This window comes from Nematolebias whitei, chromosome 3, assembly GCF_014905685.2.
Source record: "Nematolebias whitei isolate Nwh7 chromosome 3, NemWhi1, whole genome shotgun sequence".
NCBI classification, from domain to species: Eukaryota; Metazoa; Chordata; class Actinopteri; order Cyprinodontiformes; family Rivulidae; genus Nematolebias; species Nematolebias whitei.
The window spans coordinates 31978596-31997756 of record NC_056500.1 but is presented as its reverse complement, the minus strand read 5'-3'; the positions used below and the strand labels follow the sequence as shown (position 1 = coordinate 31997756).

At 40.8% G+C, this 19161-nt stretch overlaps 2 protein-coding genes across 2 annotated transcripts; one reads left to right on the top strand and one right to left on the bottom strand.

Moving 5' to 3' along the window:
- Positions 1 to 909: 909 nt before the first annotated feature.
- On the bottom strand, positions 910 to 13889 carry zyg11 (zyg-11 family member, cell cycle regulator). Its single transcript, XM_037674829.1, has 17 exons — positions 13740 to 13889; positions 13465 to 13630; positions 8911 to 9122; positions 8512 to 8829; positions 8311 to 8424; positions 8111 to 8227; positions 7894 to 8034; positions 7564 to 7740; positions 5807 to 5871; positions 3009 to 3108; positions 2883 to 2933; positions 2623 to 2784; positions 2478 to 2525; positions 2188 to 2385; positions 2048 to 2100; positions 1214 to 1311; positions 910 to 1098 (listed from the first exon to the last, which is right to left on the bottom strand). Exons 1-17 carry the CDS (start codon positions 13767 to 13769, stop codon positions 914 to 916), a joined length of 2235 nt encoding a protein of 744 aa, XP_037530757.1. The 5' UTR covers positions 13770 to 13889; the 3' UTR covers positions 910 to 913.
- A 271-nt stretch (positions 13890 to 14160) lies between these two features.
- Positions 14161 to 18023, top strand: LOC119407995 (cytochrome c oxidase assembly factor 7). Its single transcript, XM_037674828.1, has 4 exons — positions 14161 to 14229; positions 14343 to 14520; positions 14614 to 14754; positions 17339 to 18023. Exons 2-4 carry the CDS (start codon positions 14415 to 14417, stop codon positions 17779 to 17781), a joined length of 690 nt encoding a protein of 229 aa, XP_037530756.1. The 5' UTR covers positions 14161 to 14229; positions 14343 to 14414; the 3' UTR covers positions 17782 to 18023.
- Positions 18024 to 19161: the final 1138 nt, after the last annotated feature.

Sequence of the window (19161 nt, the reverse complement as noted above, 5' to 3'; positions counted from 1 at the left end):
TAACTTTTTGGTTAGTTGTGTCCACCACTGTTTAGAACTATTTGATTGACAGAAAAAAAAACATTGAATTGTTAATTATAGTTTTAGTATTCTGATGCATGCTCAATAATCTAGGTAGAAAAATCTAAAAGTTTTTAATCCGTCCAGAGGACCTGACTGTGTTATAGTTTTAGGTTTTATGTGCAAAATCTGAAAAATGTAGCCCACTAAACACATCCTTGGCAACTGCCCTGTAGTTTTAAAGATTGGATGAAGGACGAACTAGTGACGCTGCACAACCAAAGGCATGAGTTTTTATTGAACAGAGCACTGCTATAAACAAGCAAGCAGACATTCCTAAAATCAACAATATAAATACTCAGACCAGCATGCTTGAGCTCTCTGCAGTGTCATGCATATATTTCAACATTATCATTAAACAATTTAGATAAAATAGTTGGCAATGTTTCAGGGCAACAGGAAGTTGATCCTCTGCTTGACTGTTTGGGAATAAATCTCAGTGCATGTGCTTTTATACATAAAAATGCCTCAAAGCAAAGTTAGCCTAAGAAGAGTGAGCACAGACACAAAATCCATATTGAGCTTAATTGACCAACAGCTTGTATTTTAAATGTTTCATCATAAGATTTGCACACATAAAAACGCTCTTGCTTTGAAACAAACAAATAAATAAGATTAACTTGTGCAAAGTTTTGCATTCTGTTTGTAGAGATTCATGTGTTTGTGTGCAGGACTTGCATCACAATTGCACAAACCACTCCCGTCACGGGTACGGATTCAAGCACCAAGTCCTAGAATTACTTTCTGAAAGAGAAGATATAAAATGTAAAGAAAAAAAAAACTACTGTAAGGGTATTAACTAAAACAAATAATAAAAAAAGTTTAGTCTTCGTGTGCGATTACCTTTGTGATGTTACTGTGAAGGCTGGCGTCGACTTGTGTGTGCCGGCTGGCCGGTGCGGGCTCTGTGGCATTGCAGACTCTCCAGAATGCTTTCAGCCAGCAGTTGAACGTCTCTGTGGGTCTGTGGGTGTGCATGTACATGCTCCAGCTGCTGCAGGCCGCCCTCTTCCAACAACATGCTGCAGTAACGAGAAGCTGCGGACAAGCGGCAACAGAATGTCGACGAGATGAGCGGGTTGAGTAGGTTGGGTAGAGTCAGGCAAAAGGATTAATGTGAAGTACCAGTAATGTATTTGTATCAGTGTCTCACCGTTTTTGCTACAGACATGTTGCATGGCCCAGGCTGCCCATAGCTGGACACCAGGTGTATGAAAACACTCCAGGAGTGGAAAAAACGGGTTAAAGGACCTAAAATGTGAGACAAGGACAGGACTTTAAAAATATGACTAACATAAAAAGTTGTACATTAAGTTGTTGTTTAGTCTTTGCTACGTTTGATTCTAAAGCTACTATAGAAAATACATCTAACACAGTCTCAGCAAAAAAAGTACTAATCATTTGTTTATATTAATTAATTTGCAGATAACTTGGGGCTTTCTTATTGTTGTTGTAGGTTCTACGAAACATTCGCACATACATGCTCGCCATAATGTTTACAAAGCCCACTAACTTTTCCTACTTATATTTGATCAAAATCTCAAATGGAAAAAAAAAATACATTTTATATATACTTCATTACATTTAGTGTTTTGTTTTTTTACACTGAATTAGGGTGTACTGAACTCCAACACATGAAGAAATGGCAGAAAATGTAGCTGTGTCTAAGTGCAGATTGAATTATTAGTCGTGTAAAATAAAATTATTACCAACTTTTCAAATGTGATTTGAAATCTTTCAACAATGAAAGATTTTTATTGTTTGTATCAATAAAAATATATTTTCTTGAATTTTCAGTTATTTGGGAGTCAGCATGTTCTAAAACTCAATCAATCAAATGTTGGAGAAATAATTAGCAAAATAATCCTTAAGAAAGTGCAAAAGAAAAGCAGCGACCCTTAAGCTACAACATGAACATTTGTTTACGCTTTGGTTGAATTACAAAATGTAATCCAGGTCTTGTAACTTTAAAGAAAGTGCGTCTCACCTGTAGGCCACCATCTCACACTCAGGAGGAGGCCACTTCATAATGACAGCATGCTGGAGAAGCACACAATGAAGATAGTTAACACTAGTTATTAAATACCTCACAGGCATCAATCAGAACCAGCTTTGCTTTGTTCCTACCAGCTGCTCAAGCAGCGAGAAGCGCAGACTGGGAGTGAGTGTCCAGGCCTCCTGTCCTCGAGACGTCAGATGTGCCAGGATGCCTGCGGCAAAGTAGCTGACCTCCACCTCGGGGCTGTGCAGAAGAGTGCTGATGTGGTCCAAAAAGCTCTGCACCATCAGCTCTGTGTGCAGCTCCCTAACTTCTGCAATGTTGTTCTACGCAGCAAAAAGGGAATCTTAATGTTATTGGTTTGTTAATCAGGTCAGCACAGTTTTTATAAAGGACAATAAAAGATCAGTAAACTCACCAGAAGCCCAAGAACCTTCTGCTGAATGGACGACTCGTTGGGGAATGACTGCAGCGACGGATGGAGAAGAGAAGGGTACAAACAAACAGATAATCAACACTTGTAAAAATCTGCTCTGGATCGTCTTGCTACCGTTTCTGTGTACCTCAAGAACTTTAATGAACAGATCCAAACCCTGGTTCTCAATGAAATGGCGGCAAGTTGTGGGTGACTCGTCTGTAAGGTTCCAGAGTGCACTCAGCGTAAACTTGAGGGTTGCGTCCACCACGCTTTGACTCGCTTTCTGACGCACGATGTGAAGCAGTTGCTGCAGGTCAGAGAGAACATATTTGTAATTATTTTTTTTTATATATATCCGTACAGAGAAAGAGAAAGCAGTAACTTTACCAGAGATAAAAAGCATACCTTCACAATGAACAGCTCTGCTCCCAGCTGAGCTGTCTGTTCTGTAGACAACTGCAAAAAAACAAACATGCTCACAATTTCCTTGGATACAAAGCATGGAAAACTGAACAAAAACAAACTATGTACCTTAGCAGCTAGTATGGAAATGATAGCCACTGCCATCCTCTGCATGTTTTGGTCTTCATGGTTGCAGAGCCACTGCATCACCAGTTTGGCAGCTTCAAACCTTAAAAACAGGAAACAAATCATCTGTGCTGAAGATCAGGTCTTTGAAAAGGAACAATACATCATCTGGTAAACAACTTCAAACTGAGGCACATTTACAATTATACATTTTATCCATCTATCTTCTGCTTGTTCCAGACTCGGGTCATGGGCAGCAGCTTGAGCAGGGAGGTCCAGACATCTCTTTCCACAGCCATCTCTTCCGAGAGGACCCCAAGGAGTTCCCAGGCCAACCGAGACACAGTCTCTCCAGCGTGTCCAGGGTCTTTTCCCAGTCGAACATGTCTGGAGCACTTCCCTACAGCGGTGCCCAGGGAGCATCCTTACCAGATGCCTGAACCAACTCAAGTGGCTCCTTTTGATATGGAGGAGCAGTGACTCTACACTTGAACTTCTCACTTGTCTGTAAGGAAGAGTCCAGTACCTTGCAGAGAAAACTCTTTTCTGACCACCTGTAATCATAAACTAATTTTTTCGGTCACTACCCAGAGTTTGTGACCATAGGCGACAGTAGGAACGTAGACTGACCAGTAAACAGAGACTGACCAGTAAACAGAGAGCTTCACCTTACAGCTCAGCTCCCTCTTCACCACAACGGACCGGCACAGAGTCAGTCATACTGCACAAGGTACACCATTTAATTTGTTGATCTCAAGCTCCATTCTTCCCTCACTTATGACAAAAGTCTGATATACTTTAACTCCTCCACTTAAGACAACACCTCACCCCCAACCTGAAGAGAGCAATCAACCCTTTTCCAAACCATGGCCTCAGAATTGGAGGTGCTGATTCTCTTCCCAGCTGCTTCACACTCGGCTGTGAAACACTCCAGTGAGAGCTGACGATCACGGCACGATGACGCTAACAGGACCACCAGGACCTTATCTGCAAATAGTACAGACAGAATCCTAGACTCCCTCCGTCCCCTGGATTCACCGAGAAATTCTGTCCATAAAACGTATGAACAGAATCTGTGACAATGGGCAGCCCTGGCAGAGTCCAACTCCCACCCTGGAGGGGTCCAATTCAATGTCAGTAATACAGAGGTGTCAAACTCACTTACAAAGGGGGGCCAAAATTAAAACCTTTTTCAAACTAAGGGCCAATTTCAGAAACTACATTAGCTCAAGTTAGAAACCAACATCTTTTCTTGGTCACAGGTTCCTCAACAAGAGTTTGATTGGTCTCATTTGATGTTCTCTGTTGTGATTTCAACATCATAATCAAAGATTACTTAAAAAATCCAAATGACAAAAGTATTTTATATTTCACATATCATCTTGGGGGCCAGATGAGATGTCCCTTGAGTTTGACACATATGCGGTAATACAAAGCATACTCTTGCACTGCTTACATTGAATGAACAGCCCATAGCAATGTGCCCCCAGTCCCATACTCATAGAGCACCCCCCAGTGTACCTCGAGGAACGTGGTGAAATGCCTTCTCCAAGTCCACAAAACACATGCAGACTAGACGAGCAAACTCTCATGACCCCTCAAGAACCCTAGTGAGAGTAAAGAGCTGGTCCAGTGTTCCATGGCCGGGACGGAAGCCACATCGTTCCTCCTGAATCCAAGACTCGACCAATGATCGGACTCACTTCTCCAGTACCCCTGCATAGGCCTTACCAGAGAGGGTGAGGAGAGTGATGCCCCTAAATTGGAGCACACCCTCTGGTCTCCCTTTTTTGAAGAGGGGAACCACCAGTCTGCCAATCCAGTGGCACTGCCCCGATGTCCGTGCAATGTTTCAAAGAGGCGGGGCTCCTGCCACAGTTTAAGGCATCCACCCTCGGAGTCTTGCTGCCGTAGAGTTCTTGAACTACCTTGGTGACCTCAGCCCTAGTTATAGACGGACCAATCCTGTCCCATCAACCTATTTTCGTCTTGGACAATCAGACGTCACCTCAAGGTTGTCCGGCAAACAACCAAGTAAAATAGACATGGTTCTCCATCACTGCGACAGATTTTTGTCATCTGTAAAAATGAAAAGGGGGAAAAAAAAAAAGTGTGTTTTGTTGTGGTCTTGTTAAAGCCATCCAATGTACCGGTACTGATGATAGAGATTAAACTGATGCTGCTTTCAACAAATAAAGAACCAGAGTCACAGTTTGACCCAGTCAGAGCAGAGCAGGGCTGGTTGTGCTGTCTGATACACCACAGGTGTGAGTAGTGTTCCCAAAGAGACAGACTGCAGGTGAGAGCACCAAGCAGTGTTTCCTGTACTGTTTTCCAAGGAGGACACTACATTACCCTTACTGAAGGTACATGTAATAAATTAATAAACATCTACTGGTATTCCTTTGGGCTGAGCCTGACTGGGCCCCATGAGTAGAGACCTGTTCACTAAGCACAAGCCTACCCCCCAAGTCTGGCTCCAGGGTGGGGCCCAGTAACCCATGTCCGGGGAAGGGACATCAAACTCCTTGTTGTTTTCTGTCCATACGAGTGTTCTGAATCACTCTTTATCGAGCCCGTCACCTAGAGTCAATCTGTTCTGGGAGAACCTCCCTGGGGCAATGGCCACCATAGCTCCTAGGATCATTCAGACACACAAAATCCTCCACCACAATAAGGTGGTGGTTCATGGAGATTATAGGATTATAAATTTTAACTTGATCTTTTTTGAAGCTCTTTGGAGAACATTTAATTCAGGTATGCAAATAAAGAATTAAAAATTGAATATAAGTGTTTGTCACCTGTTGAATGGAACTTCCTGCAGGATGCGGTCACTGCACAGAGACAATAGACAGTTCTTCTGCAGCTGCAGAAAAAGAGAGCATAACAGATGTAGATCGTCAGGCTATGAGCCACCATATATTACAAACTGTGTTTTAATTGATTCTGTAAAGTTACTTTGGCCCACTGAGCTGTGTCAAAAATACACATTCTATGTGCAGTTCTAATAGTATTCATTTTAGGGTATAATTTATGTAAAGTTTTAATGAAATATTTGTTAAAATTCAATATTCTGTGTTTGCGACACATTTGCAGCATAGCCTAATTGTGTCCCTTTCCTTAGAATCCAAAATACGTCAGTCTGAACAAGATCTCACAATTTGATTCTAATAAGAGAATAAAAAAATGACAAGTGGTTGTTTTTTCAGGTTGTAGGAAGTTTTTCACATCATCCACATGTTCAGGCACAACACACACTGATGGACATTTCTGCAAATAGTTAGATTTTATATTTAAATGAAAATTTGTACAACACAAATCAGGGGCTTCCAGTAAGAAAAGTGTGTAGCTTTATTACTGAAAGTTAGTGTACGAAACGTGTGCACATTCAAAAATGTAAGATTTATCAAACCATGCACACACAAGCGTCTGCAACCCTTTCCCTCATGATCCTAATTTCAATATCTTTCAGGACTGGAAAAAAGGCTCTACAATAAATGAGGCCTGGAGGTTTTAGATCAGTCTGTAGGGAGTGCCACACAGAAGGGGCAGCAAAACTGAATGCTCTTTTCCCAAATTCTATTATTCAATTCAGTTTATTAATAATTTATATAGTGCCAAGGACACAAGGAACTGACAGAAGGACAATATTTTTAGAGCATAAGGCATAGTGGCTGCTCTTTGTATAAAAGTGCACCAAAAGGATAGAACTAAATCCAACAGGACCTTGTAGATCAGTCATCCAGCAGTGTGTATATGTGTCTGCAGTCAGAGAAGACCAGTCAGATTTAGAGTACAGCTCACAGTGATGTGGTGAAACTCAGAACACTGTGGTGAACAGTGTCTAAAGACTGGAGACGTTCACTGGGACGCTCATGCCCAGCACACCACCATAACTGAGTGAAGGCATATAGATGGCTAATACTAAGAACTTTCGAACTCGGTGAAAAACAGGATTTACTTCCACAATAAAAACATAGTTTCAGCTTGAAGTTAAGTTACCAGATAAGCAACGTGAACTTTAAATGATAGCTCACAAGCAAGAAGAAATCTCAAGTATTTGTAATTAAAGACCAGCTCTATGTGCTTTTTTCCTGTGGCGTTAAATTGACAGGATACTCCCAGGTATCTTTAACAACAGAAAATACAGAGAATACAATGAGCTTGGATTTATCAGCATTTAAAACCAGTTCAGTTTTGTTGCAGACGTGACTGAATATTACTAAACTGTCCTGTAAAAATTCAAGCCCGAATAAGAGGATGAGCAGTAAAAACAATTGTCATCTGCATAAAAATGATGAGAAGCATTTGATCAGTTATTACACAGAACATTGATGTAAACTGAAAATAAAATGGGTCCCAAGACTGAACATTGGGGCGCCTGTTTGGCAACATTCAGAAAGGAACCTGTGCACATTGTGTTCTGTTGGTTCAATAGTTTGCAAACCAGGAAACTGTATGCTTTGATAAACCAGTGTGATGGAAGATATGGTCATGAGTAAAAACAAAAACAAACCCATTGTTTATAACGACTAAGTAGGAACAGGATCAAAACTACCTGTTGGTGGTTGGGGAAGGTCCTCATGGCCTCTAATAAGAGCTGTGTGACGGTGCTCAACAGTCGGACGGGCATTCCTGCAGCCAGGTCTTGCTTTGTTAGATTGAACACACACGCACTAGCTGCCAACTGGACGTTGAGAGTGGCTGGATGATTCTTCATACCCAAAACTACAAGCTAAAAGAAAAAAAAAAAACACAAACAAAACGTGAACTTGGTAGAAATATATGCAAGAGCAAATTATGAGCAGTTTTTGTCTGTGTGTGTATCATGGCAAAACAATAACAATGAAAACAACTGCTTGTAAAGAAATAAAAAATAATTGTTTGCCTTGAGGATGTCAGGTCTTGGTTTCTCCATGACGTGCGTCAGGCTGAACAGGTGAAAGAGCGCTTCCCTCACAAACCCTTCCCTCTCACTGTATCGACGCAACGCTTCGCAGATTTGATTCTCGTTGGCTTCTCCCGTCACCTGTTCGCACAAAGAAGGCAGCTCAACAAACCTGCACGTTTTACTCAGAGGTCAAGTTAGACGCATCCAATCCTACCTTCAGATTTCCTTCTCCAGAGAGAAAGTCAGAAAAACCAGCATCCGTGGCTAACAGCCCCACAAATGTCATCCCTGGTCTCTCCTCAACGAAGGACCGAACAACGGCATCTGTCACCTGCAATATGAACAACTATAAGAAGACTATGGAGGGTATAACATTTTATTTACAATTTAAAGATGAAGGGGAGACATGCAAACCTGTTTCCTTCCTGAGACATCAAGGGAAACTAGATCAGGCAGGATCCCTGGCTGTCTGAGCAGCTGATGGGCCACGTCAGAGGTAAACTGTTTATCATCACTGATGTCCAAGTGCTGTATACAGAGGAGATTTTACAAGTTGTCACATCGTAAGGTCAGTGTCTCAATATGTAGCAAACTCATCTGCATCTTTCCACCAACCTGCAGTACATTCAGCTGGCCGATGACTCCCAGCAGCTGAGCTGTGCTCATCTCCAGCCTCTTCAGCTGGTGAAGTGTCAGGGAGCGGAGTCGCTCCTTCAGGCCCAACAGTGGAGTCAGGTTAGTAATGGAAGTGTTAGAGAGATCAAGGCTCTCCAGTCGAGGCAGGTAGCAGACGTCAACGAGCCCAGAATCGTAGAAGTCTACATTAGCTAGAGAAAGTGAGCGCAGGCCATGCAGGGCGCTGAACTGATACCAGATCGGTTCCTCCAGGGAGGACATGGTGAGACCAGTCAAGATGAGTCGCTGGAGAGATTCCTGGAAGATGTTAAAGGAGAAAGTTTAAATTTAAAAAAGGGCAGTCATAGGTGTCAGTCATAAAATACTTTGTAATTTTACCTGACAGTATTTATTGGTGGCCAGTCCTTTCAGAATATCAGGAATGGTGAGGTCTGCGTTGACCCTGGCAGCATCTAGCTCCAGCAGCTTGTGTTGGCACAAGACCTTCTGAAAAGCCTCTGCAGACATGCGTGCTGTACGGATGCAGGCGCGTTTCAGCCGCAGATACTCACAGTTCTTAAACACTCCCACGGTGCTGTCATTCAGCAGACCTGGAGTGATAAAAACACTCGTCAGGGCTCAGTCCCGTTCTTCACACAGCAAATGACTACATTTGTCACTCAATACTATTTTACTGGTCAGGGAGAGACACACCATTAAATCAGGAAACTTGAACATTTCAAGACTTTCATTTTTTTTCAGAGGACATAATTGTTGATCTTTAGATTAAATAGAAGTGTATAAGGGCTGGGGTATCATTTGTTGTCAATATTTAAATTATATTTTACATCTTTAATAAATGTAATATAATCATTTGTAAAAAAAAGTTTTACATTAGTCTCCTGAAGTTTATTTAAATGGTCAGACAATAATAAAACAATCAGCTAATAACTGTCTAAATTATTTATTCAAATTAATTGCATTAAAATAATTTTTACCTGATGGTTGCAATAACCAAAAAGGTTTTATGACCTAAAACAAAAAACACAACAAACTGCAGGGATAATTTAAAATGAACAGAAAAAAATCTGCGGAGGAATAAAATGTGAAGTTTAGTGATAATGGGCCGTGTACTAAATGTAGATTTCTGGTAGCTTTGAAGGAGAGGCTGTCTGAACTGGAAGCTCGGCATCATGCTGGTGAAAAACCAGTAGCTAGCCAGGTCCCTTTAGGCAGCGCAGAGCTACAGAGACTAGCTCCCATTAACAGTCTTCCAACAGACCCCGAGCAGCCGAGACCCCAGGCCGATTGGTTGACAGTCCAGAGTGTGCTAAGGCTGAGCCCCCCCACCCAGTTCACCACTGACCCGTTACGTTTCTAATCGATTTTCCTCACTCAGTTCAGTGACACCCCCGCTGAGAAGCAGGTCCTGGTTATTGGCAGCTCCATAGTACGAAACGTGGCTTTAGGGACTCCAGCGGCCATAGTTAAATGCATTCTGGGGGGCCAGAGCGGGTGACATTGAATCTTATCTGAAACTGCTGACTAAGGCTAAATACGGTAAGATTGTTATTCGCGTCAGCGGTAATGACACCTGGTTACACCAGTCAAAGGTCACTAAAATTAATGTTGGTTCGGTGTGTGACTTTGCCAAAACCATGTCGGACTCCGTAGTTTTCTCCGACCCCCTCCCCAACCTGACCAGCGATGACATGTTTAGCCGTATGTCGTCGTTAAACCGCTGGGTGTCCAGGTGGTGTTCTGACAACGACGTGGGCTACATAGATAACTGGAGTTCTTTCTGGGGAAAACCTGGTCTGATGCGGAAAGATTGCATCTATCCCACTTTAGATGGAGCTGCTCTTCTTTCTTGAAATATGGCTGATTTTGTTTATCCCCCAAATTATTGACAACCCAGGGTCCAGTCCAGGAAGCAGAGATGTAGTCCTCCACCTGTTCTCTCCGTGCATATGTGGGTTTTCTCCGGTTTCCTCCCACAGACCAAAAACATGCATGTTAGGCTGATTGGTAACTCTAAATTCAATTCAAATTCAATTCAAAAATACTTTATTAATCCCAGAGGGAAATTATTTTGTTGTTGTAACTTGTTATCCTCATTTCATTAAGATATGTTATAGATGCTGATGGCTGTAGACAGGAAGGCTCTCTTGTAAAGGTCCATCTCACAGTGGATTCTAAGAAACTGGCTGCAGATGCCGTCCGATCCGTCCACCCAGACTCGGCTGGCCTCCTGGTTCCCCTGGACTGTAGGACCACTTGAATGCTGGGCAGAACTCCTCCCAGAGAGATGGCCACTCCTCTCAGCAGTCTGCCGAGCTCCTCATAGCTGCGGACAGCCAACTGTAGGTGCTGAGGGACGATCCTGTTCTTCCGCTGTCATAAGCCATGTTTCCTGCTAGTTCCAGGATCTCAGTGGTCAGGTACTCGAGCACAGCTGGCAGGTAGATGAGAATGCGTCCATAGAACATCCTTTTCAACTCATTTGAGAGTTGGGGCCATAGTTGAGATATTATTTCAGCTTTTGAGATGTTATTCAGCTGCTGTTGTTGTAGAAAACTGCCTTGTTGCCATGGTTACGCATCATAACAAATGTCCAAAACTAAAAAAAGTTTCAGTAAAAATCCTTCCAGCTGCACAGCATCTGATACCAGAGGAAACAATCATCCAAAAAATGTGATTTACATCCAGAAAAAGAGGAATTAAAGTTTCCAAAAGCAAATTCTCAGAATGAAAGTAACAGAGCTGCTCCAACATGCAGCCACCTTGAGCAACGCAATTAAATTGTCCCTAAGTGTGAGTGAGAGAGTGAATGGTTGTTTGTATCGTTTGTTTTTATGTGTCCCTGTGACGGACTGGAAACCTGTCCAGGGTGTCCCCCAACCTCTCGCAGTGACTGCTGGATATGGGCACCAGTGACCCAAAAAGGAAAAAGCAGGTAAAGATAATGGATGGATGAATCATAAATGCAATAAACAGAACCCAATTCTGTAATTCACATAAATTACATTTCAATAATTATTTTCTTGCAAGAAAAGTAGCAATATTCTTACGTGAAACAATATTACAAACAAGAATGACACATTATGCTTTCTATTTAACACAAATATCATTCTGACATTGCTGACTTGCCAAATCTTTTTTTTTTTAATCTTTATCTTGTTTTGATGCTACAGGGGAGAAACAGTGGTGGTCTGCCTAATTTGAATGACAAAGTTATTGAACTTGAACACTGACATCTAGACACCAGACTGCACAACACTAATGAGAGAAATGGCACTTCTTCGACTGGACAATGGCAGAAAAGTCGGGTTTAAAAGATCTAAGAGCGATTCACAAACAATGATGCAGGCACTCATTTGTTAAAGAGGAAAAAACACTTGTTTATATGACAGTGGAGGGATTTCATCTGTGGTGCCACAGCTGACAGCCACGCCCTAGAGATGCACCGATCTGATACCAATATTGGCATTGTGCCGGTATCGGAAAAACTTCTGGATCGGGTATTGGTGACAATGTGACCGATCCATGACTGGGCAGATCTTTTCACTCTAATTCTGTGCTTTGTGCTCTGAGTGACGTTACACGCTAGCGAACTCACCGCACAGATTGTTTTCAAAATGGAGCGAGCGAAAGGATCAACCATCAGGAACGATTCCACACTACCTCAGCCAACACATTCCACAGCTACCTGCAATACGTGCACAGTGACGGTTCCAGGGGGTGTCACTAAAACTTCCAGTTATAACACTACCAACTTAAATCAAGCATCTCCAGATTTCACTCTAAAGAGCACGCTGAGTTTGTTGAACAGAATTCAGCACTGCCTTTCTGTATCAGATCGGTATCGGTCGACACAAAACCTCAGATATCGGTATCAGAAGTGGAAAAAGTGGATTGTGCATCCCTAGCGCCGACGGTGCAAACATTTTATTTGCAGACAAACATCTGAATCAGGTGGAAATGTCTGGTCAAAGTCACAGTGTTTGGTTAGAAAATGTCTCTGCAGGTTGTAATCATTCACCACGGTGCTGCACTTGTTGTAGTACTCTACAACAAGTGCAGCACCGTGACACATCGGCTTGCCTTCAACAATTCCACTAAAAACTTTTATCTGTCCACTCACTGTTGAATTTACGATTTTCAAAGCCAACTTTTCTTTTTCCAGCTTTGCGAATGACATTGTATTACCTCGTTTTCTAACTACCAGTACTCTCGTTAGCAAGAACTACAAGCTACAAACACGTCATCAGTCTAGAGGGTCTGTGGACATCAGGAATACTAAATGATGATTTGCTGCTCCGACAGCCCAGGATCATAGATAGTCCATATAAGAGGATTGCCTTCTGATGAACATATTTCTCATTTCAGTTTTGTTGTTATTCTGCTGTTCTTTATTCTGATTTCAGATCTATTTTTATATTAAATGAAGACATTGGCAGGCAGACTAAGTTGTATAACAAAGATCATTCTATATAAAAAGGAGTGCCTCGTCATTTAACATTTTTAAGGTCTCTTTCGTGTTTGTTTTTTCTGATTTTTATTTCATGAATTCATTGGACTGCAGTCACCCGCGAACTGGAAGTGGCCCGCGGGCCACCAGTTGAATAGTCCTGGTATAGAGATTAAGTACTTATTACATCTTCACGATCCTGTTCTGTCTAACCCTTGAGTTTACATTAACGGACTACACAGCCACTGAGAGTAAATTTCATTATAGTAGGTGTTTATCAGAAAACGCTGTAACCAAATTTGAAGAATCTCTTCCATTGTTGTTTTCCTCCGTCTTGCAGAGTAATGCACCAGAGAGATGGTTAGGTTTTGTAAAACAAGGTTACCTTTTGTTTGCATCCATTTAATAATTGTAAATTATTCTGTCTGAGCTCTTGGTTGCTTTATTTTTGTCGTTTTTAAGTTTACATAGGTCAGGACTACCTTCCGTAGCCATCTTGGCCAGCAGCTGGTCTGCCAGCTCCTGTGGGAAAAGGACAGCCTCCTTGAAGCACCAGGACCCATCAGAGAGCTTCATACAGAAATACTCCAAATTCTGGCTCACGTAGGTGAGGCACAGGTCTGTCAGAGCCGCGGGAGACGAATCATCCTGAAAACAAAAAAGATTTTGCTAATAAAAGTGGATTTTACACAATGAATTGTTGTTTTTAAGCATAACGTTAGTGTTTCTTAAAAAAAATAAAAAAACTGAAACTTACCATGCTTAAGAAATTACAGGCCAGAGCCATGACTTATAATATTTACATATAAATGTATGTGCTTTAGCTTATGCAGCAGGTTGTAGCTTTGTTTGGTTGTTGCCAGGGACCTCAGTCTCTAAGTCTTTTTGTTTTCTCTTGAATGCGCCGAGATCGAACGACAAAGCGAACAGGCTAGCTAGCTAGCTGCCTTGTTGTTTTCTTCGAGCTAGAAATCCGCTCGTGAGGCAAACACGTGGACAGCTGACGGCTGTGGCTGACTTCATGTCGACTAATCAGGCTAACGTTCAAAACTTGACAGGAACTGAGAGTTTGCTGCGAGTAATAATGTCTGCATTTGACCAAAACGAACAAACGGAGAAGGTAAACAAGGGTCAAAGCACCGGAAGTACATGACTAAGAGACGGAACTACGGAAGCCTGTAAAGGTGAATTTTAAACCGGGAAAGGCATTACCTGGCTGGAGAGAAACATATTCAGGATTTTAAGAGGTAACTGACAAATATATATGACTTTAGTACGCTTTCATAACGACATAAGAGCTACTGGCAACCATATTATTAAACTTTATGTAAAGAAGAAGCTTTTTTTAACATTCCGACAGTTCTTTATACTCACCAAGGTCAAGCAGTCGCTGTGTTGAGCTTCCACCTCGTGAGTTGTGCGAAGCTAAGACATGGCTGGACTCATAAACTTTCAAGATGAGAATGAAGTGAAGGAGTATCTGGATAACTTAGAGGTGGAGTACAGCTTCCAGTGTCATAAAGAGAAGGACCCTGAAGGTAAAACCCTTTGCGCTGGAACCTCAGTTATTTGTGTTGTATGTTTCCCACGCTGTCAACATGTCTTTATTATTATTATTATTATTATTTTAGGGTGCCAAAGGCTCGCAGACTATTTGGCAGGGGTGAGGAAAAATTATGAATCTGCAGCACAAGTTCTCAAACAAAACTGTGAGACAAATGGACACACGGAGAGTTGCTATAAACTGGGAGCTTACCACATCACAGGCAAAGGTATTCATTTATTTCATTTATTTACAGTTTTAAATGAATATGTCACATGTAACCACAAACAAAAGTTCTGAATGAAAAGTAGTTTGAAGAAAAAAATCTTATAAAGTCTACCCCTTCTCCCAAAAGTCAATCTACCACACCACATTACCAAACATCGACCATCATTCTTTAAAGTTCGAGACTTGCGCTGCTCAAGGTGCTGCATGTTGGAGCAGCTCTGTTACTTTCATTCTGAGTTATTGCTTTTGGAAACTTTAATTCTTCTTTTTCTGGATGTAAATCACTTTTTCCAGATGATTATTTCCTCTGGTATTGAATGCAGTGCAGCTGGAAGGATTTTAACTGAAACCTTTTTTACTTTTGGGCATTTGTTATGATGCGTAACCATGGCAACAAGGTGTTTTTTTAACAACCAGGAGCAGCTGATTAACATCTCAAAAGCTGAAATACCTCAACTACAACATTAAATCCCAAATGAGTTGAAAAGGAGGCTCCATGGACAAATTCCTGTCAACCTGACGGCGGTGCTGGAGTGCCTGACCGCCGAGATTCTGGAGCTGGTGGGGAAACTCAACTCATGACATCAGGAGGACTGGGATCATTCCCCAGCACCTTCAGCTCTCTGCTCGTGGCGACGAGGAGCTCAGCAGACTGCTGGGAGGAGTGACCATCACTCAGGGAGGAATTCTGTTCAGCATTCTGGCAGTCCTGCTGTCCAGGAGGACCGAGAGGCCCGCCGGATCTGACAGCAAGCTGGATCTGGGTGGACGGATCAGTATCTGTGGCCAGATTCTTCAGATTTGCTGCAGGAGATCCTTCCTTCTCACAGCTTTCAGCATCTATAGCAACTCTTGAATAAAACCAGGATAATGAGCTATGACAACACTTAATTTCCCTCTGGGATTAATAAAGTATTTTTGAATTTAAATTTGAATTGAATCTATATACCATATAGATACATCTTTGAACACAAAGCAGGCAACGTGTAAATATAAAGAAGAAAATTACATTACATTGCATACCTTTGTTATAATACAGCACTCTACTGAATTAATCTACTTTATTGTACCTTGAAAGAAAATTATATTTTATTATTTTCTTAAAAGTAAAAATAGATCTACTGTCTTTGGTTTCTTAAGACAGACTGTTCCACAGATTTGTTCCATGAACAGAAATACAATGTTCCATTTGTTTAGTTCTGACTTTGCTATTTATTTAAATCTCTGATCCTCTCAAATTATAAATGCTGACTCTTTTAATAAATCTGTTTTGCAAACACTTTGGTAACATACTGTTATGTATTTTAAACATAACTTGCAGAATATAATAATCTACCAAGTCATGAAATTTCATTAATTTAAAGTTACAGCACAATGGATTTGTTGGATCTGTATTCACACCACCTGCTTCTTTTTATATCACACTACATTCCAGAGTTAATTTTTCTTCACGGATATATGTAAAACTAGCAATGGTGCACCTCAGTGATATCGGTTCTTATTCAAAGTATAAAAAATAAATTCAAAAATCTGACTGAGCAGATGTTTTACAGAATGGGAACTTAACATTACCAGATGAAGTAGTTTCTTATTAAATTCACAGAAAAGCGGAGAAGTCCATTTAGATGTTTAAATACAAGCATTACAAAATTTTATCAAAGTCGCAAGAATAAACATTTAGATATTTCTTCCTTCATTGTTTTTCATTGTGACTAATATTTGATAGTAAAGGGACAAATTTAATTGTAGATTGGCTGGCCTGAAACTTGGCAGTCAAACTGCACTTTTGTGTAAATGGAACTAGCTAAAATACTTTAATTTATATAGTTTATCTTAAAGGACAAACTACATGAATACAAAATAATCTGGTTATTTTTGGTAGCGTATTGTTGTTCATAAAAGTTTAAAACAGCTACTTGTTTTCTCACATCTGCTTCATTTGAATAAGATAAAATGATGGGGAGTCAGGACTCCAACTTTACACACGTAAATGGTAAATGGACTGTACTTATATAGCACCTTTCTATCTTATTTCAAGATACTCAAAAAGCGCCTTACACTACAATCAGTGTCCTCATTTACCCATTCATACAGCACTCTACTAGATCTCTACAAAGATAATTGAACAAATCATTCTAATGAGACTAATCAGAGCTTTATCACATTCATACACTGATGGGACACACATCAGAGGCTATGAGGGGTTCAGTGTCTTGCCCAGGGACACTTCAGCATGTGACTGCTGGTGGATTCGAACCCCCAACTCTCACATTGGAGGACGACTGCTCTAACCACTCAGCCACAGCCGCTCCGTCTGTCTGTCTTTTTGTTGTTTATGTTTTAATTTCTCAAATACCCTTAAAATACACTAATGTAGTTTATTAGAAACAAACCTGAGCACATGTACATATTTTATGGCTTACAAATGATCAGTACTGAATATTATTTTGTATTTTCTGTTCTTGTAACTAATGAGTTTGAATGAAGCGTCTGTATTGTTGTATTTTTTTTACACCACTTGCACAAGACAGAAAAATGCTTTTTGACAAATGTCTCAGTCGATCTTGTTGAAATCTTTCCACCAGGTGGAATGACAGAGTGTCTGAAAACAGCCTTATCCTACTTTTTGCGTGCCTGCAACGCCGGAGGAAAGAAATCTGCAGACGCCTGCCATAACGTCGCCTTGTTAGTCAATGACGGGCGAGCTGTGGAGGGAGGACCTGATGTCACGGCTGCACGGCAGTACTACGAGAAGGCCTGTGACGGTGGCTTCGCTCCTTCCTGCTTTAACCTCAGCGCCATGTTCATCGTTGGCAACTCCAACGGGCTGGCACCAGATATGACTCAAGCTTTTAGGTATGCCAGCAGAGCCTGCGAGCTGGGACACGTGTGGGGCTGTGCCAACGCCAGCCGGATGTGCAAACTTGGGGAAGGCACCGAGAAGAATGAGAAGAAAGCAGAGGAGCTGAAGAATCGAGCAAAAGAGCTGCACGGTTTAGGAAATGCGCAGATTAAGTTTGGGGAGTGACTGTCAAACTGCATGAAGTCGTTTTTGTTTATTCGTGTTTGTCAAAAAGTCAAGAACTGTAATGTGTTAGTTTTTAGTGTGGCTGAACGCAGGCTGTGGATATGGACGTTGTGAGAACTCTATTATATATAAAAAAAAACAACAACTTAAATTTGCTAAATTTAACAGAATATTACAACAACTCACTTTGTTTGTTTAAGCAAAAATAACCCACGAAACATAAAAAACTGGATTAACCAAAATCTCGTCTTGTGTCATCCTTTATTTTTTTGCTTTCAAGGGCTCAGATTTTTTTGTTGTTGTTGTAATTTTTAAAAGTGGTCCATGAAAATATTTTTTAGGCTTTCTGAAGGTCTTTCAATATGTGACTTTAGAATTTTGGTAATTTTTTCCTTCCGTTGTCAGTCTAGTGCATGGCTATGTTTAGAGGAATATTGCTTCAGTCAGGTGTTAAAAAACTTCTAAACTCAAGGAAAGAATCAGTGTTTGGTTTAGGCGACTCTTAAGAACTACAGGTTGAACATTTGGAGTTCTGTTATCCTCCTTATTTCTTAAAAACAACTTTCAGATACTTTTCAGCTGCAGTGGGTACATTTTTAGGCCAGACACTTTTTTTTTGTGTTCTACTTGCCTGCATTTCTCTTTTTTTCATGCATTTCATAATTGTACATACTGTACAATATGTAAATAATTATTAGGTGCACAGGACAGAAAATTAGTGAAAAGGCAACTAAAGGCCAAAATAAAAAAAAAATCTTCAGGAAACCCTCAAAAATGTGGAAGAAGTACTTTTAGGATCACTTAAAAATATTACAACAACAACAAAAAAAAAAAAAAAGGAGTGGTACATGTGGTGGAATAAAATTATGTGCACAGGGTCCCAGTTACATCCAACAAAAGTATAAATTGTAAAAGAAAAACAATAAGATCTAAGAACAAAGTCCATGCTCAATAATCCAGGTATAAAATCCAACATTTTTCAGTCAGGTCATCTGGACCACTTTGGAGTAAGCTGTTGGAGGAAGAATCAGTTTTGTTGTGTGTTTCCTTGACTGATGAAGCCTTCCGGATCGAAGTCGAAACGTTTCAGCACAAAAAAAGAAACTGTCCAGATGACCTGACTGAAAAATGTTGGAATAAGATCTAAGATATGAACCATGAAATAGGCTAAATTAAGAATACACTAAACAGTAATAGTACAAAACAGTATGCCAAACAACAGCAGCACGAACATGAGTCTGTGTGAGCAGGTGAGTACTAATGAACACACAATCATTTTATTTAAGTCTTTACATTTTGAAGCCCCTGAGCACCTATCAGATTGGTTGCTATGTATATATATATATATATATATATATATATATATATATATATATATAT